This window comes from Amphiura filiformis, unplaced genomic scaffold (assembly GCF_039555335.1).
Source record: "Amphiura filiformis unplaced genomic scaffold, Afil_fr2py scaffold_597, whole genome shotgun sequence".
Classification (NCBI taxonomy): Eukaryota; Metazoa; Echinodermata; class Ophiuroidea; order Amphilepidida; family Amphiuridae; genus Amphiura; species Amphiura filiformis.
Window position 1 is genome coordinate 1553073 of NW_027306061.1, and position 26133 is coordinate 1579205.

At 35.4% G+C, this 26133-nt stretch overlaps 2 protein-coding genes across 2 annotated transcripts in view; both read left to right on the top strand.

Annotated features, from left to right (window-relative positions):
• Positions 1–1504: 1504 nt before the first annotated feature.
• LOC140145765 (transmembrane protein 26-like) lies at positions 1505–6867 on the top strand. Its single transcript, XM_072167443.1, has 3 exons — positions 1505–1779; positions 4145–4334; positions 4742–6867. Exons 1-3 carry the CDS (start codon positions 1580–1582, stop codon positions 5081–5083), a joined length of 732 nt encoding a protein of 243 aa, XP_072023544.1. The 5' UTR covers positions 1505–1579; the 3' UTR covers positions 5084–6867.
• Positions 6868–11370: 4503 nt separating this feature from the next.
• LOC140145762 (transmembrane protein 26-like) overlaps positions 11371–26133 on the top strand; it is a 33190-nt gene continuing 18427 nt past the window's right edge. The window contains exon 1 of the mRNA XM_072167439.1: positions 11371–11552. Within this exon, the coding sequence (XP_072023540.1) occupies positions 11398–11552 (155 nt within the window). The 5' untranslated portion in view covers positions 11371–11397. The remainder of the gene's footprint in view (positions 11553–26133) is intronic.

Consider the following 26133-nt stretch of genomic DNA (forward strand, 5'->3'; position numbering starts at 1 on the left):
GTCTGGACTCTAATCACAAAACATTATACGGATCATGTACGGATATAGCCATAACGTCGCATCGTTTGCTGCAGAAGTTCTAAAGAATTATTGTAATGTTAACTGTTTTGCGATACTTAACATGTATAAATACAAACGTCCACGTTTGTTACATTGTTGTTCCCCAAAGGTAACACACACCCTCCAGGAACGGTTTTTTAACAATTTTTTAACGTTATAATGGCGTTTTTAAAACGTCACTAAAACGCTTATAAAACGCCACATTTTACGTTTTTAAAACGTAATATTGAAACGTATTCGTAACCAAAGTGATACGTTTTTATAACGTTATAATGGCGTTTTGAAAACGTTACATGAAACCGTTATTAAAACGCATTCAAAACTCCACACTTTTACGTTTTTAAAACGCAATATTGAAACGTTTTTGAAACCAAAGTGAAACGTTTTTTTACCGTTCTAAAAACGTATTTTGGCTAGCTGGGGATTTACTATATTTCCCGTCGATCATGCCACTGTTTTTCCATGTTATTTTATATATTTATTTATTTATTTATTTATTTATTTATTTATTTATTTATTTATTTATTTATTTATTTATTACACTTATATCACTGGCACAGAATTTCAAAAATATCATATTGCACACAAGATACATCAAAAATGACACAATATCATAAAAGGAACACTTAAAAAAATCCAGTGACGGCTGGAGCAAACAGTTGCTATGAACCTCTAAGACCACCCTACCAAATCCAAAAAGAAGGGAAGGGAAAAATAAATCAGAGGGGAAAATGCAGGTTAAGTTAAATTTGCCTGCATTTTGGACAATTACTATTGGTCTATAAAGTTAAAAACACAAGTTGCATCAAAGGTGCAAGAATAACAAAAACACCCTTTCTAATTTGGAAATTATTTCTGGTATAGTGTTGGCTCCCAGAGGGTATACGACATGAGCCTGAAATTTTCTTTTTTTTTGGCTCGTTTATATGAAGTTCTTTTGCTTTTAAAGAATTGTAAGGGGTGGCGTAATGATTTATGTCACATTGGTTCAATATGTGCAATGATCATGATGGTGGTGCATGATAATGTTGATGTGTGCGCACTACAATACTTATTTAGTATGTGAAAGTTGACCCATTCTTGTAATTGTGGTGCAAGTTGAATCATATTAATTTCATGGGAAATACCTATGCAAACTTGACTCATAACATTTGCAATTTTAAGTATGTTTTTCTGTTTTTAAATTTAAGCGTTTTTGAAATTGTAAATCTCATATTAATTCCGTCTCTGAGCTGACAATATTGCAATGTTTTATATCCGAAATTAATAAATTTTGTTTTTTAACTTAATCATTAATGGTTCACTTGTGATATTTCAACTGGCATAGTCATTTGCCAAGTTGAACTTGTCACACTTTGGTGATCATGCATAAAAACCGGGAATGACTTCATTGTGATTTCTATGACAGAAGGTTAATCAGGTGATTCTACCTGTTATTACATTACTTTACATTTCATGTAAAATTGTAAAATTTTAAGAAACCTTTTAAATTTATTCTACTTGAGATATTTTATCAGCTATGGCGATAATTACAGCAGAATTATTTATTAGAGCCGTTGGGATGCGTCTAATCTTCTTTGCTCATGCTGTAGTATGTACATGGCGAGTCGTGTCGGTTTACGACTCTATTTACTTGTGGTGTATGTTGTTAATTCCATTGTTGCTGTTACCAGAATGTGTGTTGACACTGAAGTTTACCAAATATGGCGAATGGCAAACGTAAGCTTTCATTTACTAGCTTTTTTTCGGGATTTCTTAACATTCGTACATCTTACTGTCCTTCACCGAATGTTTTATGTGTGTATGTATGTGTGACAGTGTGACGTGTGAGTGAAAGGCTCTCAGTTTTATCCAAACATCGCAAAATTCACAAAGATTTAAGATTGAAAAATGGAAGATAAGTGGATACACGTGACGTTTAAAAGGCAATATTCACATTTGTATCCTTTTTATTTCAAATATCTTAAATTTAAAAAAAAATCCATTATTAACCATGTAAAATTAACTTTCCCCAAAAATATTTCATCAAGATATAAAGATTTTTTTGTTAAATATTGAATATTAATATGACATGTATTCTGCACAGCAAATATGAAGTTCATACTTTACCTTGAAATTTACTTTCAAAGTTATAGCTATTTGAATATTCAAATTTTTTGGTAAATAATTGTAAAAAAAATCACAAAAACTGCATTTTCAACCCAAATATCTCAGCCTGCGTCACGTGTCGGAAATGACAGCCAGGTAAATGAGACGATCAGAGTGTGTAGACAAATTTTAACACCATTAGAAGCTTTGTCCAAAAATGTTGCACGAAAGGATTTGTTATTGCGACCTCCCTGCTTTTTGCCTAATGTATTTAAATGGAAAATCCAAATAATATGCATTTCATGCTGAAATGACCAGGGGTCATAAGTAAAATTGAGAAACATTGATAAAAAAGTAATAAAAACACATTTTTCAACCAAAATATCTCACTTTTCAGAATTGACAGTCGGGTTAAACAGAAAGAGGACACTCTAACGATTAATTCTAACCTGCCTGGCACCTTTGTCCGAACCAGCTGCACGGAACACTTACTTTTTTTTAAACTTTTCCACTGCAGGATGAAGGCCTCAGCATGATGTTTCCATGTATCTATGTTTTGTGCTTGTTGGTACCAGTTCACTTCTCCTTCAGTAATATTGACCACTGCACGCCGCATCTCTGGTCCCAATGCTACTTCGAGATCCCTTACAGGGCCCGTGGGGTACCCGTGTTTTGTCGCTGGGAGGCTATGTACTGGCAGGGGAAGGCTTACGCAATCTGCTTCTCTTTTCACTTTACGGCTAGCCAGCAGCCCGGGGGGGGGGGGGCACATAAAAATTTTTGGTGGGTATGTTCCCCGGGAAGTTTAAGTTGGTGGGTCTTTGGGAGCTGACGGCGTACCGGTAATCTTTTGGAGCTACGAACCGGGCTGCGAACGAGTAAAATGGGGACTTTTGGAGCTGCGAACAGTCAAAATCAAGGGTCTTTCTTGGCTTTTTGGTTGAAAATGGCCCAAAAACAGAAATATGAGGAATAGGCAATTTTGGGGTCTTTTAGAGCTGAAATGATCAAAATCAAGGGTCTTTCGGAGCTCATGATGCAGTCATGTCTACAGTAGAATTCACCACGACCTTTGCAGGACTTAAACCCCATAAAAGCTATTAAACCAAGATAACACTCATTGAAAACAGCTCAACTGATTAAATCAGATCTTCTCTGGTTAAATCCACACTACACATGTTTCTGTTTTACCTGTGCAATGAGCAATGAGCTGGTATTATAGTTTCAGTTGGGTGAACGATTATAAAGCGAACGCAAGGTAACAATTCTGTGTGGGCTTTTGTTTACGAAATGAGACAATGGTCTGCTTATTGTTAACCAGCGTTCTTGAAAATGAGAAGCATAATGGTTTGCAGACTTAACACGGTTTGGAAATAATTTCTTCATATTTGTTGGTGTTATCGGTCGTTTACATATCCTTCCTAAAACACAAAAGTGCGAATATTTCCAAACACCTAAATTAGCTACAAACTTAGGACATGTTACAAAACTATATTTTCTAGAATTTCAGAGAATACTTTAAATATTGGCCGGTTATTTTTCACACAGTGACGTTAACTAGGCAATTGCCTATACTTCTAACATACACTACTTGTAGAGGTCACGCGTCAATTGTGAGAGCTCTGTGTATTGTGTATAGGAAAACGGACAGTAACTGCAGTATGTATATTTTGGTCAAATATAGGGGGTCTTTCGGAGCTGCGAAATCCAAAAAGGGGGGTCTTTCCGGGGGAGCATACCCGTATGCGTATGGTCATTTGTGTTAAGTGCCCCCCCCCCCCTGAAAGCAGAAATTGCAAGCACTAAACTACATGCTAAAAACTAATATACCTCGCTAATTTACTAGACGCATCACAACACCCTGTGCCCAAAGGACACCAATGCACGGAACCCTATGTAGCCACAAAGTTAAAACTCGTGTTAGATTCAGGCATTAGTTAACTAATAACAATTCTAAATAATGTAACCCTTCCCTGTCAATCTATGCAACCTTCAGTTTCAGGCCATGCATTTTCATCTACATTGCCAGTGTGGTTTCCAATGTTTGGCTGATGGAGTATGAGATACTACAGGGCCGTATCACTGGGCCCGGGGTTGACGGCATCATGTGCTCTACGAAATATACTGAAGACAATGAATTGAACAACCTGTTTAGGCGTAATGCATCATTGATAGACGGCCTGGAGGTAATGATGATGATCATTAATTTTTCTTTCATTCATTCAATTATTATTCATTCATTCATTTAGTCAATTATTATCTATTCATTCATTCATTTTCAATAATTCATTATTCACTCATTCATTCATTCATTCATTCATTCATTCATTCATTCATTCATTCATTCATTCATTCATTCATTCAGGTACACCGGATCCTGTGATGACAATACATTAACATCCACGCTCATTTTTTTAAACATTTTTCAAATTTGACCATTTGACATTTTACCTTATTGCCTATAGCTCGAAAACTGTACGCCAGAGACTGATGTAACTATAGATGTAATTTATATGTTTAAATAAAAAAAACCACAAAACAAAATGTACATATACAACATTTACCAGTATTTACAATTTGTTTTTCGTTTCAGGATTTTTTTAAGGAATTTAGCTCCGATAATTGGGCTATAACGGTACAGCAATTCCTTATGTTCTTTCTTATCGGCGGCCGCTGGATTTTGCCTTCACATGGTATTAACGGTAATAAAATGGCCAATATTGTACTTTTACATGTTGTAATGGCAGCTGACATCTTAGAGTTCCTATCAGCTGGATTACGAAGCGACGAAGGAGTTTGTTTACAGTCAGTCCTCATTGGTGTGATGGTATTGTGGACTGTTAGCTTGCTACAATTCCCAATCTACTTCGATACAACAGAAATTCACCGGTTGAGTGCTGCCGCACGGTCAGCATTAGAAAAAGATCAACTCTAAATCGTTTTGCCAGGTCCAAAGTTTGGGAAATCGTGACTGTGATGATTCTGCAAGATGGTCCTTTTATTTGTATGCGATTGTTTTTCCTATTCTACTTCAAAATTTTCAGTCAAGCCTCGATGTTTTTCATAGGCAAGAATTTCATGTACCTTATTATCGAAGCGTACCGCTTGTGGGCGCTTTTGTGTGTCAAAATCGACGAAGATGGTAACAGAAATTCGACACTTATAACCAGCATTCGCGAAACTCTAAGACGCCCAAGATCTACAGGAAGTCACCCAAGAGATCACAAAACGGAAAATAATCTGCAGGATGTTTTACCAATAGATAATGTTGCACCCAATGAAGAAATGCCTTCATATGGTGGTGAGAATAAGGGTCGTGAAATTGAAAATGGCGTCGACATTGAAATGAATGGCACGTTTGAAAATATCTCTCCCAAAAGTGTCGAGGACACTGAAAATATCTCTCCCATTATTGTGGAAGACAAGCCTGGAAATATCCCAGGCTTCTCTCGCATTAATATCGAGGACAAGCCTGAAAATATCTTTCCCAGCATAGTCGAGGACAAACCTGAAAATATCTCTAGCAACAGTGTCCAGGACAAGCCTGAAAATATCACTCCCAGCAGTGTCGACGGCAATATGTCTGGCAGTAGTGTCGACGACAAGCCTTAAAATATCTCTCGCAGCAGTGCCGCATTAGAAGAGAATGACTTTAAAATAAGTCGAAATAATACTTTATAGTCACGGGGTGTTTAAATTGAAAATACTAACGTTTATCCAGTTTCTGAATATTCTTATTGCTGGCTTATTGATTCAATCTAAAGTCTGCACAAAAAGTAACGCAGCTGTTATATAATACGCCTATAGGTTCAGAATTAATAAATGTTTCCACAATATTTCAACATAAAAAGAAGGATGATTTATTTACGCGCATTTTGATACCCCATTTGTCCATATAAATTCGGGTATTTTTCTGTAAAAGCACCACTGTGTTGTTAATATTGAACGACATTTGACGAATGGGGTATCAAAATGCGTGAAAATAAATCATCCTTCTTTTTATGTTGAAATATTGTGAAAACAATTATTTGTTCTGAATCTATAGGCGTATTTATAACAGCTGAGTTACTTTTTGTGCAGACTTTATAAAGTTCATTGTATTACCCGTTTGAAACTGATATGAAATTAGTAAAAACCTAAATAAAATGATTATTCTGTATTATATCTCCTTTCTTAAAGCAGAAAACTAACAAATAATATTGGCATATGCATGGGACACAATCATCCTTCTTGTCGTTTGATAATATAATCGCTTTGGGCCTTTTTTTTAAAATACTGAACCTTTGTATATATGACTTTAAACATGTTACAATATCAGACGAGACTGATGTCGGGTAATGCAATTTTGCCGTAGAAACCAACATTACCGTGATTAAATAAACATCTCAAAAAAAGTAATGAAGTAAAATAATGGCCATTATTAAATAAAAATTCCTTTAAAAAAGGAATGGGCACCCAACTGTGTGGATACTTTTTTTTTCTCTTTAAAACAATAATGTAATATTAGCATAGAAAGGAAAGAAAGATTTGGAAATGTAAAGCTATTTATTGCAGTGGGAGAGGTGCAAAATCGTTTGCATGGGATGTAAGAGGAATTGCTTCAAATAAAAAGCTCAGGTTACCATTTCGGTTATTATTGTTAGGAAATGGTAGATCATGTGGGGGAGTAATTGTTGGAGCAAAATTATTTCATTCAGAATAGGCCTATAGGTTTACATATTTTATCCTTATGGATTGTTGTAAAACAGCTTTTATGGTTTATGATGTGGGGGGGGGGTAATTGTTGGAGCAGAATTATTTTATGCAGAATATAGGTTTACATATTTTATCCTTATGGATTGTTTTCCAAACAGGGGTATTTATAAATTTCTTATGATTGACTGCATCGGTAAAGAAGACAAGGACAAACAATCTGAAGAAGTGTTATATTGTGATTTAAAAAAAAATCAAGATATATGAATATTAACATTTAGATAACAATGCCTTAGGCCTATACATACTAGTCCTAGATTAGACCGCTTAACGTGTTATAGAAATAGATAATAAGAATTATAGGTTGTTACTAAGGTTATTTATAAATTTAATTTATTTTTCACAAAATATTTAATAGGCCTACTGAGTACAAAATAGCCCATGTTCAGGGCCAACGTGATAGTATACATGCATACATAATAATCATTGCTATTAAGCCAGAATTTATTATTGAATAAAGCCAAGACATATCTCAATATGTGCTAAACAACACTGAGAACTAAATGCCCCCAAAAACTAGGCATACAATATCGATTTTGTTCAGGTTTCTCCCTCTCTAGCTCTGCAGGGCTTCCATCACCTTTAGTCAGGTAGTTTGACAAATTATCTTTTGTCTCAACACCGATAATATTGCATTTCTCCATGTGGAAATGCGCGGTTTTGCCGTATCGCACATCACCTGGAACATACTCTCTGTTAGTATAGCGCCATCTCGTGATTGCTAAGATCTTGCCAATCAAGAGATTTCAAGAGATGGCGCTATTAAAGAGACTGTAAACGGGTTCTCGGTTTATTTCGTGTTTTTATAAGTCCATTAATTTTGTATTTTAAACAAAGAATACACGCACAACATTTTATCCCGTACATATCAGAAAACAATAATAAAATAAAATCCAAGCAAATTGTGGTTTTATTTCTAAGCTGTGCATACTTTTAAGCAAAACAGTTGCGAAGTAAAACTAGCAAGACCGAAATTAGAAGCTTTTTGCAATCCAAATAATAGGCCGCCGCCGCAGCGGGCGCCAAAAACGGGCTATTGTATATATTACAAATCTGTAAAATACGTTGGAAGCAGAATTTATTTCTGCAAATGTTGACACCTCATTTGTAGCAATTGTCTAAATATTGACATCATAGCTTACATTTAAATCAATGCAACACAACTTGAGATTTGAAAGTTGCAGTAAAATCAATTGATTTGTATTATAGTATAATGGAAATTAATTTGTGTAATGATATCTGAGTGTTTTTGTATTTTTATAAATGCAACTTTCAAATCTGGACCACACTACATTAAATTGACCGGTGTTTTATTGTTTTCTAGGCTATCGTATAAATGAGGTGTCGAAATGCGCAAAAATAAAACGCAATTTACAGATTTCTAATACAATAGCCCGTTTTTGAATAATAGCCATTTAAGGGGGGGTAATTACTTTTATTGGAGATGTTCAGCTTCATTTTACCGACGTTTTAGCTTAAGGGGGGTAATAACTCAACCATACTATGAAATATTGCGAATGCAAATCACACTGAAACTGCAGAGTTACACTTAAAAGGGTTCTTTTTTGTTAATTTAGGTCACAGTCCAATCACACTGAAAATGGACTAAACCACTTCTGAAAATGAGTGGCCATACATTATGCCTACTGAAATGGTGCTAATCACACTGAAATGTGTTGGACCATGCTATTGTTATTGAAATTTATCTCATGGACCATACGCTGGCGAAGTTACGTAATAAATCGGATTAACTACCATAGCAATAGGTGAAAACAATTTTGAACATATCGCGCTGCACTACAAGCAGGTTGAACTAATCACCTGTGTATGTCTGCAGTTATAGATTGAACACAATACTGGTCTTTTCAATGATACTAATCTTATAGGTGCAAGTGATCAGCATGATATGGTTCAATGCAGAGGTACCGCGTGAAAGTATCAGTGCAGCGCGGTATATTCAAAAATTGTTTTCACCTATTGCTATGGTAGTTAATCCGATTATTACGTAACTTCGCCAGCGTATAGCTTATTACGAGCAGACAATAGCCACATTGAAAATACATTGAATAATATCAGGCTAGAGTAACGCAGAAATGGTTTCCTGTGTAATTTTCAGTCTCACAAACACAATACTATGACCAAAAAAGGTTTCCATCATGACACCTGTTAGCAGCTGTCTCAGACAAAAGTCACTTTCTGGAAAGTTGGACTGAACGAGGTCATCTCGTGTACTTGATTCACCGTCGCAAACTTAACATAGGCTTACCACGCGACAAGCAAAAACAGAAAACGTACCAGATTTTGGAATTTTATTTGCTTAAAAACGTTAATGTGTATTAAAAGCGCTCAATTGTTAATAACTGCGTGTTCTACATACAGAAATCCGACAATAAATGGGCCTCTCATACATGCACATTACACAATACATTATATCGATTTTGACTCGCCGCACGGCTGCACGTCTACTGCTATATGCATGTGTCAGTATAATGGAGCCTACCGTATATACACGGTCTGGATTTTTGCATTTTATAGGAGAAGTCCACGTAGGTCCCCAAAGGTTTCTTCCAGATATTGGAGATTAGATTCCCATAAAGACGAAACAGTAATTTTTAGTGGGGACCTACGTAAAAATTACATAAAATTGGCACTTGGGGGGCTAAAATGGTCAAATATGAGGTTGATTTGGTCAGAAACCCACATATAGACGTCGACATTGGGGGGGGGGGGTGATTGTATGGACCATCCCCCTGGCAAAATATTTGGGGATTTACCCATCCCCACCCCCACCTCACCAACCATCGGGATCTACGCCTATGAGCACAGCGAAATCGGTGTTATTTTAATTTTTTTGTTATATTTTTTTGGCAATGTGGCAGTTCATGATTGATGAAAATGTCTAAATTAACATGTGGTCCTGTGTCACAACCTGGGGTACCTTTGTGTTACATAGTAAAAATATGAAATGTTTCAAACATTTTACCTACACGTATCATTTGAAGTGGTTCATCTTCCTGAGCATTTTGACACTTTTTTTAATGGAAATCGGTTAAAAAATGAGAGAGTGCGGGCAAAAACAATCACAAAGTAAGTGGGATTTAACCCCACCTATTTTTTCCACATGTACAATCATTCTGAGCAAGTATTAGTCTTTTAAATGACCTTCTGTATTTATTTACTTGGTTTAGATGTCTGGGAGTTCATTTAGACATTTTTTACTAGATTCAAATTTTTTAATGGGGCTTTTAGATCAATTTTACGATACGAATCCCTCCCCCTAATCTTCCTCCCCCTAATCCTCAACCACCCTGTGCACATTTCATGCCAAACGTCATAAGAAAATAATTAAAAATTATTTTAAAACAGGTTAAATACATGATCAATTCATTTGTGTGGTCAAAGTTGGACCAAATTGCCATTTTTGGCCCAAAAAACCCAAAATAACGGTTTGTGACCCACTTCTTTTTCGTTAAACGTAACAAACAAATTCTTGGGCCAATTTATTTCATTAATTTTTAAAAACTAGATAAAAATATCTAGGAACCGTCTTTTAAATTTTTTTTTCAATTTTGACCAACTTCACCAATTATTTGAAATTTGGGCGAAAATCGGGCTTTTTTATGATTTTTTTGTAAATTCAGTATTATTTGACTATTTTTGTTGCAAAAAAAATGAAAAAACGGCTCCTAGATATTTTTTATCTAGTTTTTAAAAATTAATAAAAAACAATTTTGGCCCAAGGATTTTTTTGTTACGATTTACGAAAAAGAAGTGGGCCAAAAAAACCCGTTTTGGGGGATTCTGGGCCAAAAATGAGCATTTTGACCAAAGTTGACCTCACAGATGAACTTATCAAGTCTTTGCCATTCTAAATGTGTATACTTTTATATACTTTACACCACCAATTTAGCAGGTATGAGGCACGAAAGTTTGCCTATTTCCAGGGTTCAGACCAATCTTCAGTTGTTTATTGTTTTTTCTCCTCACTTTTTGCCTATATCTCAGTTTCATTATTGCCGACTTTAGCCTAATTGGATCAAATCTGGTCATTATTTGGCAGGTGAAAGTTGTAATTTTGGTGCAAGTTGAATCATATTTTAATATGACCAATACCTATTTGCTGTTGATGCATGTTGACTTATAACATTTGTAATCTTTAGTATGTATTTCTGTTTTTTAATTGAAGTGCTTTTAAAATTCAGCTTCTTAGCTGCCAATATTGTGATTTTGAAATAAATAAATAACAAAAAAAAATATTTTGTGCACTTTTGACATTTCAACTCGCATTGTCATTTGCTTATTGCAGTTGCTACACTTTGGTGATCATGCATTCATTGTGATTTTTATGACAGTGAGGTGATTCTACCCGTGATTGCATTACTTTTGCATGCGTTGTGTTCATGTAAAAAAGTTGTTTGAGAAACCTTTTTTTCTACTTGCGATATTTTATCAGCTATGGCGATAATTACAGTAGAAGTATTTATTAGAGCCGTTGGGATGCGTCTGATTTTCTTCGTTCATGCTGTAGTATGTACATGGCGAGTCGTGTCGGTTTACGATTCGGTTTACTGGTGTATGTTGTTAATTCCATTGTTGCTGTTACCAGAATGTGTGTTGACACTGAAGTTTACCAAATATGGTGAATGGCAAACGTAAGTTTTCATTACTAGCTTTTTAGCCCGGTTCCGGCACTTCATGTTTCCGCGGGTACTCACGCTCGTTGCAAATTGCGCGAAATTAGGGATATTTGCAGATAAAGAAATGCGATTCGCGAAATACAATAAAAAGGGGTCATTTTTATACACTTGAAAAAATGCTTTTTATTCACCAATCACATGAATAAGTCATCGTAGTTTCATTATTCAGTTCGTTTAGGAATCTCAGTTTCAGTATTCCGTTTGGCACACATTACATTAGATTACACAAATGATACGATACATACAACCACGGGTGCCGTGCATTAATGTATGCGTTTCCATCAAAAAGAGGTATATTAGAAATATTGCTAGCGTTTTAGCAAAAAAGAGGCATTGTAGAATCGGTGATAATAGAGGTATTTTCATCCTGAAAAGTTCGCGAAATGAGATGCAAAAGAGGGTATTTTCAAAGTTCGCCGACGAGCATGAATACCCGTGGATACACGGAGTGCCGGAACCAGGCTTTTTTGTCGGGATTTCTTAACATCTTACTGTTATTCACCGCTTGTTGTATGTGTGAAGAGTAAGTGAATTAGAAAATAAACGATAGGAATCTTTATTTTGACTATCCTCTACACAGCCGTTTTCGCCAAACGTTTGTCAAACAATTGCCGAGCACAAACGTTGTCAAACATTTTCGCAAACGCCCATAAACGTTTGGCAAACGTTTTGATCGCTAAATGTTTGTCAAACGTTTGGCAAAAGCGGCTATGTACCGTGTGATAGACGACATGCAGGTCCAATATTTTACTAGGATAAAAATATTGGACCTGCCTGTCGTCTATCATAGGTAGAGGATAGTCAAAATAAAAACTCCTTCGTTTATTCTCATTCTTAGTCGGTTAAATATTATTTTAATAACTATAAACTATTTTTTTAAACGAAAATTAAGTTACCGTCATAAAAACTCCCCTTTTTCTAAAATGAACGAAACTTGTTTACAACTTCACATCTTTTTATCGCGTACTGCTAGCGCGTGTGAGTATTCCGCACTACGTCTACGCATACAACGTGATACATACGCGCACCTCTATGAGCGTGTTACGCGTTATCAACACTCATGATCGTGGGGTCGTCTACAACCTGATAGACGACACCCAAAATCATGCGATTGTCCAATCAGATTATGTGTCTACGTAATAGACCACTCCCACTGACTAAGAATGGCTCTCAGGTTTTATCCAAATATTGCAAAATTCAAAAAGATTGAAAAATGGATAAGATTTATTAATATACGTTAAGGTATAATAGTTGAAACAGGCGTGGAGTTGATAGTGCAAAACAAAGTCATTTATTCGAACCGTAAACGTTTCTTCAGCTGTAGTGGAAGCGGAGAACCTAAAATCATAGCGGATAACCGAATAATTTACGCAAGAGCGTGTATGTGGTGAGCCAACGTTTCAATTCAGCTATATTAGCAAAATATCTCGGGATTACCAGGGCCGTTCCTAGGGATTTTGCCGCCCTAGGCAAAGCCTCTCCCTGCCGCCCCACCAAAGCGGGGATTTACCATTTGGTCTAATACCATTTGGTCTAATATCCATTTCGTCTAAATCCATTTCATCTAAACCTATTAGGTCTATATCCACTACGTCTAATAATCATTTGGTCCTTAAACCATTTGGTCCTTTAACCATTTGGTCCGATAACCATTTAGTCTAATAACCAATAAGTCTAAAACCATTTAGTCTAACACCCATTTAGTCTAATACTCATTTGGTCTATAACCAATAGGTCTAATAGCCATTTGGTCTAATACCCATTTGGTCTACACACCATTTTGTCTTACAGGCATTTAGTTTATTAATAAATAGACGAATTGGTATTAGACTAACTGGGTATTAGACCATACGAGTATTAGACCTAACAGTTATTAGACCAAATGGTTATTAGACCAAATGGTTATTAAAGAAATATTAGACCAAATGGTTATTAGACTATATGGTTAGTAGACATACCGGTTATTAGACCAAATAATATTAGACTAAATGGACATTAGACTATGATGATTAGTAGACTAAGTGACAATTAGCCTGGTAATTTTCTGGTAATAGACCAATTGAATATAAACTAAACGGGAATTAGACGAAATGGTATTAGACCAATTGGCAATAGACCAGTTCCAAAAAAGTCAAGGGGTTACCCCCTTGAAAACTCACCAGTTTTGAACTATTATTTGTATACTACCTACGACCGTTTTCCTCAGTGGCGTAGATTTCTTTTTAATATTGGGGGATGGGGTTGGAAAATATTTCTTGTTTATGTTCTATTGTTTATGGTACAAATGCGGGCGAAGCGCACGAAAAAAAATGCCATTTTGAAGCTATAAGCTGTTGAAATATGGTGCAACAATATAATAAATTCGCGCGAAGCGCGAAAAAAAATCTCTTTTGGGACTTAAATGGCAGTGGCGTCGATTTCTTTTTTGGGGGATGGGGTTTGAAAAACATTCTTGTAGTATAGTGAATCCAGCACCGAAAATTTTTGTTGTTTTGAACCTAAAGTGATTAAATGGTGCAAAAGTGGAATAAATGCGCGCAAAGGGCGCGAACATTCGCAATTTGGGAGCTAAAACGGGCAAATATGAGGTTAATTTGTCAGAAACCCACATATCCAGGTGTAAGGGGGATGATTGTATGGACCATCCCCCCGGAAAAAATATTGGGGGGGATTTATCCATTTATTTATTCATCCCCCCGGGATCTACGCCTATGGGTTTATTTCTTTTTTGTATTTTTTATCCCACTTTTTGTTCTTCTTCGGCACTTAGTGTTTTCTGTTTCTTTTCTCCTCTCTTCTATTTTTTTCTGCTGTTTTTCTTTTTTCCTTCTGTTTTTTCACCTCCCATTTTCATCTTCCTTTACTCCGCCCCATTTCTTCTTTCTTTTTCTCCGCCCCATTTCTTCTTTCTTTTTCTACGCCCCGTGTCTTCTTTCCTTTTCTCTGCCCCGTTTCTTTTCTTTTTCTTAGGTCTCCCTTTTCCTTTTCCGCCCTATTTTCTGTTTCTCTTTTCGCCCCCTTTTTTTTTAATTTTTCCTCCCATTTTTTCTTTTTATCCGCCCTCATTTTTTTCCCCCTCTTTCTCCTTTCCTTCTTTTTTCTTTTTGCGCCCCTCTGCGTTTGCCGCCCTAGGCCTAATGGTCGGAACGGCCCTGGACACGATTCGTGTGAATACAGTCGAATAACTTGAACAACTGGTTTGATAACAAAGATTCCTGGATTATTATACTTATGATATGATATGACTCCCAGTAATAATGAATATCACCTTTATTTGAAGTTCTAATGAACTAATCAAAAAACATGCAGGGTGTTGTGACATAGTTTTAAGATTTTGAAAGGAAATACGGTTATGGTTAGTTGCGTGTTCTTTACTGTCTGTTGATTTGATTGAATGTATGACGTGTATTCTTTTGTAATGAATTTGGCTTTAACCTTGGCTGCCACAAAACATTTTTTGTAGGAATGTGTTTTCCTTTACCTCGACAGGTTCAAGGAGGGTACTTTAAGGTTAATTTTAAATTAATAAAGAGGGTGGCAACACATGCCGTTACACGCAGGCCTGATTACACGCTAGGTTTTTGAAAATAGATAATTGGAAGGAAAATAAAGTATTATTAAACTATATGGAATTAGAATTTAAAATCCAGGAAAGGGGGAGCACTTTCAAAGTATACGTAAAGAATTTCAAAAAGGCTGCTGTTCATGAGAGTTATCGGCAAGAGTGATAAGCAACAAAAAAGCATATTGACTACAACACCCACTGTGACAACACCCTAACGTCCTAAATGCGTCGTTGTTTAAAACATTCAAATCTGTAAAGCAAATTCGCAATTCCTTTGACACTAATGTAAACTTACCATTACTTGCCCCTCCTATCATCATGATTGTAATAAATTGACACTAATGCAAACTTACCATTACTTGCCCCTCCTATCATCATGATTGTAATAAATTGACACTAATGCAAACTTTCCATTACTTGCCCCTCCTATCATCATGATTGTAATAAATTGACACTAATGTAAACTTACCATTACTTGCCCCTCCTATCATCATGATTGTAATAAATTGACACTAATGTAAACTTATTACTTGCCCCTCCTATCATCATGATTGTAATAAATTGACACAAATGTAAACTTACCATTACTTGCCCCTCCTATCATCATGATTGTAATAAAATGAAACTAATGTAAACTTATTACTTGCCCCTCCTATCATCATGATTGTAATAAAATGACACTAATGTAAACTTACCATTACTTGCCCCTCCTATCACCATGATTGTAATAAATTGACACTAATGCAAACTTACCATTACTTGCCCGTCCTATCATCATGATTGTAATAAATTGACACTAATGCAAACTTACCAATACTTGCCCCTCCTATCATCATGATTGTAATAAATTGACACTAATGCAAACTTACCAATACTTGCCCCTCCTATCATCATGATTGTAATAAAATGAAACTAATGTAAAGTTACCATTACTTGCCTCTCCTATCATCATTGTAATAAATTGACACTAATGTAAACTTACCATTACTTGCCCCTCCTATCATCATGATTGTAATAAATTGACACTAATGTAAACTTACCATTACTTGCCCCTCCTATCACCATGATTGTAATAAAATGAAACTAATGTAAACTTACCATTACTTGCCCCTCCTATCATCATGATTGTAATAAAATGAAACTAATGTAAAGTTACCATTACTTGCCTCTCCTATCATCATAATTGTAATAAATTGACACTAATGCAAACTTACCATTACTTGCCCCTCCTATCATCATGATTGTAATAAATTGACACTAATGCAAACTTACCATTACTTTCCCCTCCTATCATCATGTTTGTAATAAAATGAAACTAATGTAAAGTTACCATTACTTGCCCCTCCTATCATCATGATTGTAATAAATTGACACTAATGCAAACTTACCATTACTTGCCCCTCCTATCATCATGATTGTAATAAATTGACACTAATGTAAACTTACCATTACTTGCCCCTCCTATCATCATGGTTGTAATAAATTGACACTAATGCAAACTTACCATTACTTGCCCCTCCTATCATCATGTTTGTAATAAAATGAAACTAATGTAAAGTTACCATTACTTGCCCCTCCTATCATCATGATTGTAATAAATTGACACTAATGCAAACTTACCATTACTTGCCCCTTCTATCATCATGATTGTAATAAATTGACACTAATGTAAACTTACCATTACTTGCCCCTCCTATCATCATGATTGTAATAAATTGACACTAATGCAAACTTACCATTACTTGCCCCTCCTATCATCATGATTGTAATAAATTGACACTAATGCAAACTTACCATTACTTGACCCTCCTATCATCATGATTGTAATAAATTGACACTATAAATGTAAACTTACCATTACTTGACCCTCCTATCATCATGATTGTAATAAATTGACACTATAAATGTAAACTTACCATTACTTGCCCCTCCTATCATCATTATTGTAATAAATTGACACTAATGCAAACTTACCATTACTTGCCCCTCCTATCATCATGATTGTAATAAATTGACACTAATGTAAACTTACCATTACTTGCCCCTCCTATCATCGTGATTGTAATAAAATGAAACTAATGTAAAGTTACCATTACTTGCCCCTCCTATCATCATGATTGTAATAAATTGACACTAATGCAAACTTACCATTACTTGCCCCTCCTATCATCATGATTGTAATAAATTGACACTAATGTAAACTTACCATTACTTGCCCCTCCTATCATCATGATTGTAATAAATTGACACTAATGCAAACTTACCATTACTTGCCCTCCTATCATCATGATTGTAATAAATTGACACTAATGTAAACTTACCATTACTTGACCCTCCTATCATCATGATTGTAATAAATTGACACTATAAATGTAAACTTACCATTACTTGCCCCTCCTATCATCATTATTGTAATAAATTGACACTAATGCAAACTTACCATTACTTGCCCCTCCTATCATCATGATTGTAATAAATTGACCCTAATGTAAACTTACCATTCCTTGCCCCTCCTATCATCATGATTGTAATAAATTGACACTAATGTAAACTTATCATTACTTGCCCCTCCTATCACCATGATTATAATAAATTGACACTAATGCAAACTTACCATTACTTGCCCCTCCTATCATCATGATTGTAATATATTGACACTGATGTAAACTTACCATTACTTGCCCTTCCTATCATCATGATAATAATAAATTGACACTAATGCAAACTTACCATTACTTGCCCCTCCTATCATCATGATTGTAATAAATTGACACTAATGTAAACTTACCATTACTTGCCTCTCCTATCATCATGATTGTAATAAATTGACACTAATGTAAACTTACCATTACTTGTCCCTCCTATCATCATGATTGTATTAAATTGACACTAATGCAAACTTACCATTACTTGCCCCTCCTATCATTATGATTGTAATAAATTGACACTGATGCAAACTTACCATTACTTGCCTCTCCTAGCATCATGATTGTAATAAATTGACACTAATTTAAACTTACCATTACTTGCCCCTCCTATCATCATGATTGTAATAAATTGACACTAATGCAAACTTACCATTACTTGCCCCTCCTATCATCAAGATTGTAATAAATTGACACTGATGCAAACTTACCATTACTTGCCCCTCCTATCATCATGATTGTAATAAATTGACACTAATGTAAACTTACCATTACTTGTCCCTCCTATCATCATGATTGTAATAAGTTGACACTAATGCAAACTTACCATTACTTGCCCCTCCTATCATCATGATTGTAATAAATTGACACTAATGCAAACTTACCATTACTTGCCCCTCCTATCATCATGATTGTAATTTACTCTAATGCAAACTTACCATTATTTGCCCCCCCCTATCATCATGATTGTAATAAATTGACACTAATGCAAACTTACCATTACTTGCCCCTCCTATCATCATGATTGTAATAATTTGACACTAATGTAAACTTACCATTACTTACCCCTCTTATCATCATCATTGTAATAAATTGACACTAATGCAAACTTACCATTACTTGCCCCTCCTATCATCATGATTGTAATAAATTGACACTAATGTAAACTTACCATTACTTGCCCCTCCTATCATCATGATTGTAATAAATTGACACTAATGTAAACTTACCATTATTTCCCCCTCCTATCATCATGATTGTAATAAATTGACACTAATGTAAACTTACCATTACTTGCCCCCTATCATCATGATTGTAATAAATTGACACTAATGTAAACTTACCATTATTTGCCCCTCCTATCATCATGATTGTAATAAATTGACACTGATGCAAACTTACCATTACTTGCCTCTCCTAGCATCATGATTGTAATAAATTGACACTAATTTAAACTTACCATTACTTGCCCCTCCTATCATCAAGATTGTAATAAATTGACACTGATGCAAACTTACCATTACTTGCCCCTCCTATCATCATGATTGTAATAAATTGACACCAATGTAAACTTACCATTACTTGTCCCTCCTATCATCATGATTGTAATAAGTTGACACTAATGCAAACTTACCATTACTTGCCCCTCCTATCATCATGATTGTAATAAATTGACACTAATGCAAACTTACCATTACTTGCCCCTCCTATCATCATGATTGTAATTTACTCTAATGCAAACTTACCATTATTTGCCCCCCCCTATCATCATGATTGTAATAAATTGACACTAATGCAAACTTACCATTACTTGTCCTTCCTATCATCATGATTGTTATAAATTGACACTAATGCAAACTTTCCATTACTTGCCCCTCCTATCATCATGATTGTAATAAATTGACACTAATGTAAACTTACCATTACTTGCCCCTCCTATCATCATGATTGTAATAAATTGACACTAATGTAAACTTACCATTACTTACCCCTTATATCATCATGATTGTAATAAATTGACACTTATGCAAACTTATCATTACTTGCCCCTCCTATCATCATGATTGTAATAAATTGACACTAATGTAAACTCACCATTACTTGCCTCTCCTATCATCATGATTGTAATAAATTGACACTAATGTAAACTTACCATTACTTGCCCCTCCTATCATCATGATTGTAGTAAATTGACACTAATGCAAACTTACCATTACTTGCCTCTCCTATCATCATGATTGTAATAAATTGACACTAATGCAAACTTACCATTACTTGCCCCTCCTATCATCATGATTGTAATAAATTGACACTCATGCAAACTTACCATTACTTGCCCCTCCTATCACCATGATTGTAATAAATTGACACTAAAGCAAACTTACCATTACTTGTCCCTCCTATCATCATGATTGTAATAAATTGACACTAATGCAAACTTACCATTACTTGCCCCTCCTATCATCATGATTGTAATAAATTGACACTCATGCAAACTTACCATTACTAGCCCCTCCTATCATCATGATTGTAATAAATTGACACTAATGCAAACTTACCATTACTTGCCCCTCCTATCATCATGATTGTAATAAATTGACACTCATGCAAACTTACCATTACTAGCCCCTCCTATCATCATGATTGTAATAAATTGACACTAATGCAAACTTACCATTACTTGCCCCTCCTATCATCATGATTGTAATAAATTGACACTAATGCAAACTTACCATTACTTGTCCCTCCTATCATCATGATTGTAATAAATTGACACTCATGCAAACTTACCATTACTAGCCCCTCCTATCATCATGATTGTAATAAATTGACACTAATGTAAACTTACCATTCCTTGACCCTCCTATCATCATGAATGAATAAATTGACACTAATGTAAACTTACCATTACTTGCCACTCCTATCATCATGATTGTAATAAATTGACACTAATGTAAACTTACCATTACTTGCCCCTCCTATCATCATGATTGTAATAAATTGACACTAATGCAACTTACCATTACTTGCCCCTCCTATCATCATGATGTTACATTAATGACTTTCCCCACCCCCAGGGATACATTGGGGGCATCTTATACCCACTAATGTGACGTATAGACCCACACACACATCACATACACAAACCCATCTCAATATGTGACTTGACCTTGAACGTGGTTTTAATCTTTGATGTAGCCAAACCTAATCCGTGGACAGAGTGAAAAACGGGTACATTTCTTAAAGTGGGCATATCTTCAAAATTTGCGAGCCGATTGAAATAATTGTTTTGGTTTATTAAAACTAACGATGTAAGCTTTCTTTACATATCAAAATACATTCGATCAACTTTTCAGTAATATGAGAAAAAGAAGGCGCAATGAGGGTTCTGTTTTTATTGGGATACCCTGTAGTTGATGCAGTGACCGGAGTATGAGACAAAAAAAAGTAGTTGCGAGTGAAAAATATGGGATTGTTATTTTAGTCCGAAAGGCCCTTTCAATGCTTTTTGAACTTAATTTGACCCCCTTAACGTAAACAAAAACAAAATTTGATGTTTTATTGGGGTGCGCACAACCTTGTTCTTCGCATTGCAATAGTCCGTTTTCCGCAATAATGTAAACCGTAAAAGTTTTTAGCCTTACCAATTCGCCAGTTTCAATAATTTATTATAGATTATATCGTATAATTAGCATATGTAGGGTATATTGCCGTAAAAGTACAGTAGAATGCCCATAATCATGTGTAAGAAAATACCTGGCAATTGGGTTGCCAACATTCTACCGTTAAAATCATATACAATTGTTGCCGTAACTATACTAACTATATATACACTGTACATTATACGAAATAGCATTTACACACAATCTGTCAGGACAATACAGCTATTTACATGTACTATTTTTTTTTTAATTGGAAGATGCAACACTTAATACACACACAACAAAAAAATAAACAAATACAGTCTAATGGTACTAACATGCTTATTTTCAGTGAATTAAATTTTACGGTAAATAACCGTAAAATTTACGGGAAAGTGCCGAAAAAATAACGGTAATATTTTACAGTGTTAACGAGTATTCGACGCATTAACAAATGTTTGATGACATAAAATCGATAATATGTTACGTAGAATATCTGGTAGAAATATATTATCGATTTTACGTCATCAAACATTCGTTAAACATTACTGGAGATGGAATGGGATTAGATTAAATAACCTAGATATGTTACATCGAATATTTTACGTCGAATAAAAGTCTGTAGAGTCACTAATATTATCACTGCTATTGTAATTCGTATTCTTATTTATAATAATAATAATAATAATAATAATAATAATAATAATAATAATAATAATAATAATAATAATAATATATGCACGCATTTAAGACGCATTAATATAATTCCACAAGAAAATTCAATGTGTTTACAGAAACTTCTACGAATGCTGCAAGAAGTTATAAGAAAGTATTCAAGAAATATTATACATTATTTACACATTTTAGATCTGAAGGTACAAAACAAGAAACATTATATTGTATACACATTATAAATCCATAAATCCAAAACAAAACTAGATTTGCTGCGGTCTAAAAAGACCACAAAGTCCAGCAGTGACCTTGATGACCTCTGATGACCTTGAAATGATCTTGGACACAATTTCTTTTCATACATAATGCAGACACCAAGTTTCATAATAATCCATCTAATGACAAAAGTTGAATTTTCGTTTGACCTATGGTGACCTTGAAATGACCATTATCTGATTTTGAATCATATCAACATTACATAATAATTAATTTTCATTCCAATTGGCCGTGCTTTCGCATTTTACCCTTTTTACTCCAAAATAGACCCCTCGTCCATGTTTCAGCCAAATCTGATTACAATCCTACATACACTTACTTCGCTAGAGCCCTGCAAATAGTGAATTTTAAGGTGACTTTCAGAAATCAATCCTGTATAGATGAGTTAACTTTTGACGTCAATGCCTGGCAGTATGCGAGCGCGTCATCACAATTTTCATTGTATTTTGTCTGACAGTGTGCGCGCGCATCATATTTTGATCAGGGCTCGTGTTTTTAAAAAACCCGCCACATCACAATAAGGCTATTGAATAGTGTAGTGGTTGCATGCGGTTCACTCAAGCATATCGATATACCAGTCCCTTGCCTTTGATGGTAACATTAAGGTCAACTCATCTACTGTATGACCTGGAACTCAAAATCTGTGACGGCCCCATAGACACCAGCTAGTGTATATGCATATGTTCCAGTCGCGTCTCTGTACCATGTTATCATGGTTATATCTGTATGTGTGAGACCGCCCATTTAAAGCAAATGATGAATCACCAGTTACCACCGCTTAGCATGTTAGCTGGCGAATTCGCCAATGAAAGCCAATTACTCATGGGTGACGGGAAGAAGAAGAAGAAGAAGAAGAAGAAGAAGAAGAAGAAGAAGAAGAAAAGAAAAGAAGAAGAAGAAGAAGAAGAAGAAGAAGAAGAAGAAGAAGAAGAAGAAGAAGAAGAAGAAGAAGAAGAAGAAGAAGAAGAAGAAGAAGAAGAAGAAGAAGAAGAAGAAGAAGAAGGAGGAGGAGGAGGAAGAAGAAGAAGAAGAAGAAGAAGAAGAAATTTTGAATATCGCGTCAGGCGGCTGTTAAATTAAACCACGCGATTCGTGCATGATATTTATTCTTTTTACATAATAATTGCATAAGGTTGTGATTGCCGGAAACTTCTTTGAAGGTCCGGAATCAGCTTTAATATCATAAACTGACCTCAAAGAATAAGAAAGACTTTGGTGGCAAAAACGAACCTTGCTCAGAAAAAGACATGGGTCAAATTTAAAATCATTCAGATCTTGTTAAACAAACCCAACATATTCCTATGATCATAACGATTCAGAAAAAGTATGTCCTATCTGATATGTAGGGTTGTTGAGTTATAAAAGGGTACATGCCACAAAAAAAGCGATCGAGTTACCTCCAACTTTGAAATATATATTGATATCATCTTAATCAGAACAAAATTCTGTATCACATATCTATCTAAAATGACTACCATACTGCAGTTACTGTCCGTTTTCCTATACACAATACACAGTGCTCTCACCATTGACGCGTGACCTCTACAAATAGTATATGTTAGAAGTATAGGCCATTGCCTAGTTAATGTCACTGTGTGAAAAATAACCGGCCAATATTTAAAGTACTCTTCTGAAATTCTAGAAAATATAGTTTTGTAACATGTCCTAAATTTTAAGCTAATTTAGGTGTTTGGAAATATTCGCACTTTGGTGTTTTAGGAAGGATATATGTAAAGGACAGATAACACCAAAAAATATGAAGAAACTATTTCCAAACCGTGTTACGGTCTACAACCTCTATTTTTACCAAAATGTGGGATAGGTCGTTTTTATATTGAGCCCCTCAAATTAAAATGGTCTAGTACAGTAGACTAAGATGGCGCAAACTGTTCTTAATTTAAATTGTTTTTACTTCACGAGCAAAAATCGGAGCATTTATTAGATTTTGACCCCTGTGCAGCCTAAAATGAGATCTTTGACCCTTTTGCTTTTTTGAACAAAATTTGATCAATTTTGAAAATTGACCCACCATGACCTTTTAGTGCCAACAAGTTACACTTTTACGCCAAAGTTGATCTGTTATTTCCAGGTCTTCTCTTCAGCAGAGTTAGCCTAGGGTTAGGGTTACCAATCCTTAATCTCAAAATTACACATTTTAAAACCGTACATTTTGCAACTGGACTAGACAGGATTAATTACCATAGCGAGCGGTCCACACTATTTTTTAATGTATTGCACTTTAAGCAGGCTGCGCTCACTACTTGAGTATGTGCGCAATCATAGATTGAATACGACACCGCTCTTTTCAAAGATACGAACCTTACAGCAGTCAAGTTAGCTAAATCGTTAAGGCGTTTCACTATGGTGCGAGAGGTTGCGGGTTCGAACCCTGGTGGTGCCTAGTATGCTCTCGTGAAAAAAATTGAGTTAGCTTGAAATTCCCCTGGACAAGGAACTTACTGCTTATTGTCTCGTTGTAACCCGTACGAAACTCGCCTTTTCATCTATAATTAAAACAGGTTGCGATGGTTATTTGTGGAATGTCTAGGGTGTGCGCTCTTGTAGCAGCAAAGTCCCTGATTTGTTGTTAAATGCTTTATGGAATGATGTGGGCCGTAGTGGCCAGCGACAACCTGTAAAGTGTGATGAGGCTTGTGGATCAACGTCTATAGGCGTTGTGCCTGTGCGTAGCGCACTATAAATCACTGCGCTTTTTTTTAAAGGTGTGATCAGCACGATTAAATTTCCAATTACGTTCCAGGTGTTTATCCCTGTTATTTGATAATCTATGGGGCAATGCCGAGGAACAGCGTAACGTCTAGTGCAGGGCAATACATTAAAAATAGTGTGGACCGATCGCTATGATATAGATGAGTTGACCTCAATGTTTATCAACAAATACAAGGGACTGGTATATCGATATGCTTGAGCGAACCCCATGCAAGCACTACACTGTTTTACCACCACTTCACTTATTGTGATGTGGCGGGAGTTTTAAAAACACGAGCCCTGAACAAAATACGATACGCGCGCATACTGTCAGGCAAAAAGCAATGGAAATTGTGATGATGCGTTGGCATGCTGCCAGGCATTGACGTCAGAAGTCAACTCATCTATAATTAATCCTGTTACTTAACTACTTCTACCGCGAATTTAACTATTTTGTTCGAAACAAAAGGTCCACTTTTTGAATAGCATGTCGGCAAATCAATTTGGCATCAAATGATCAATGCGTTTTCAGTCCATGGTATGAAAGATCCTTGTTTAGCACCACAACTATCTGTGCCCGACATTCGCCGTAGAAGTGACGTATTCGGATTAACTACCATAGCAATAGATGAATACAATTTTTGAATATATCGCCCTGCACTACAAGCAGGTTGCACTCATCACCTGTGTCTGTCTGCAATCATAGATTGAATACAATGCCACTCCTTTCAATGTTTCAAAGATACTTTAATATAATTTACATGTACGTGCGAGTGATCAGCATGATATGAATATTCTATCGAATTACGATCGAGGTCTTTATTTCTTTGACATCTATGGTTCAATGCATAGGTACCGCGTGAACGTCGTAGTGCAGGGCAATATATTCAAAATTGTATTCATCTATTGCTATGGCAGTTAATCCGATTGATTATGTCACTTCTACGGCGAATACAGCTTATTTAGAAATTGTGAGATTTTTGGTATTCATTATGTTCATATAATATTTACAAATTTAAAATCATATAAGATCAGATTAAATAGATTTTGATATATTCAAATTTAGAAACACATATTATACAGTATAATGCATAAAAATATATATATGGGATGTAAATCGTGGCATGCCTCTCTATTTAGGGGTCAAGTGAGGTCATTGAAATCAGTTTGAACGAAATTCCTTCTCACAATACATTAAGAGTATTGTATAAACGCATTACATAACAAGGGAGATGGATTAACCTCTG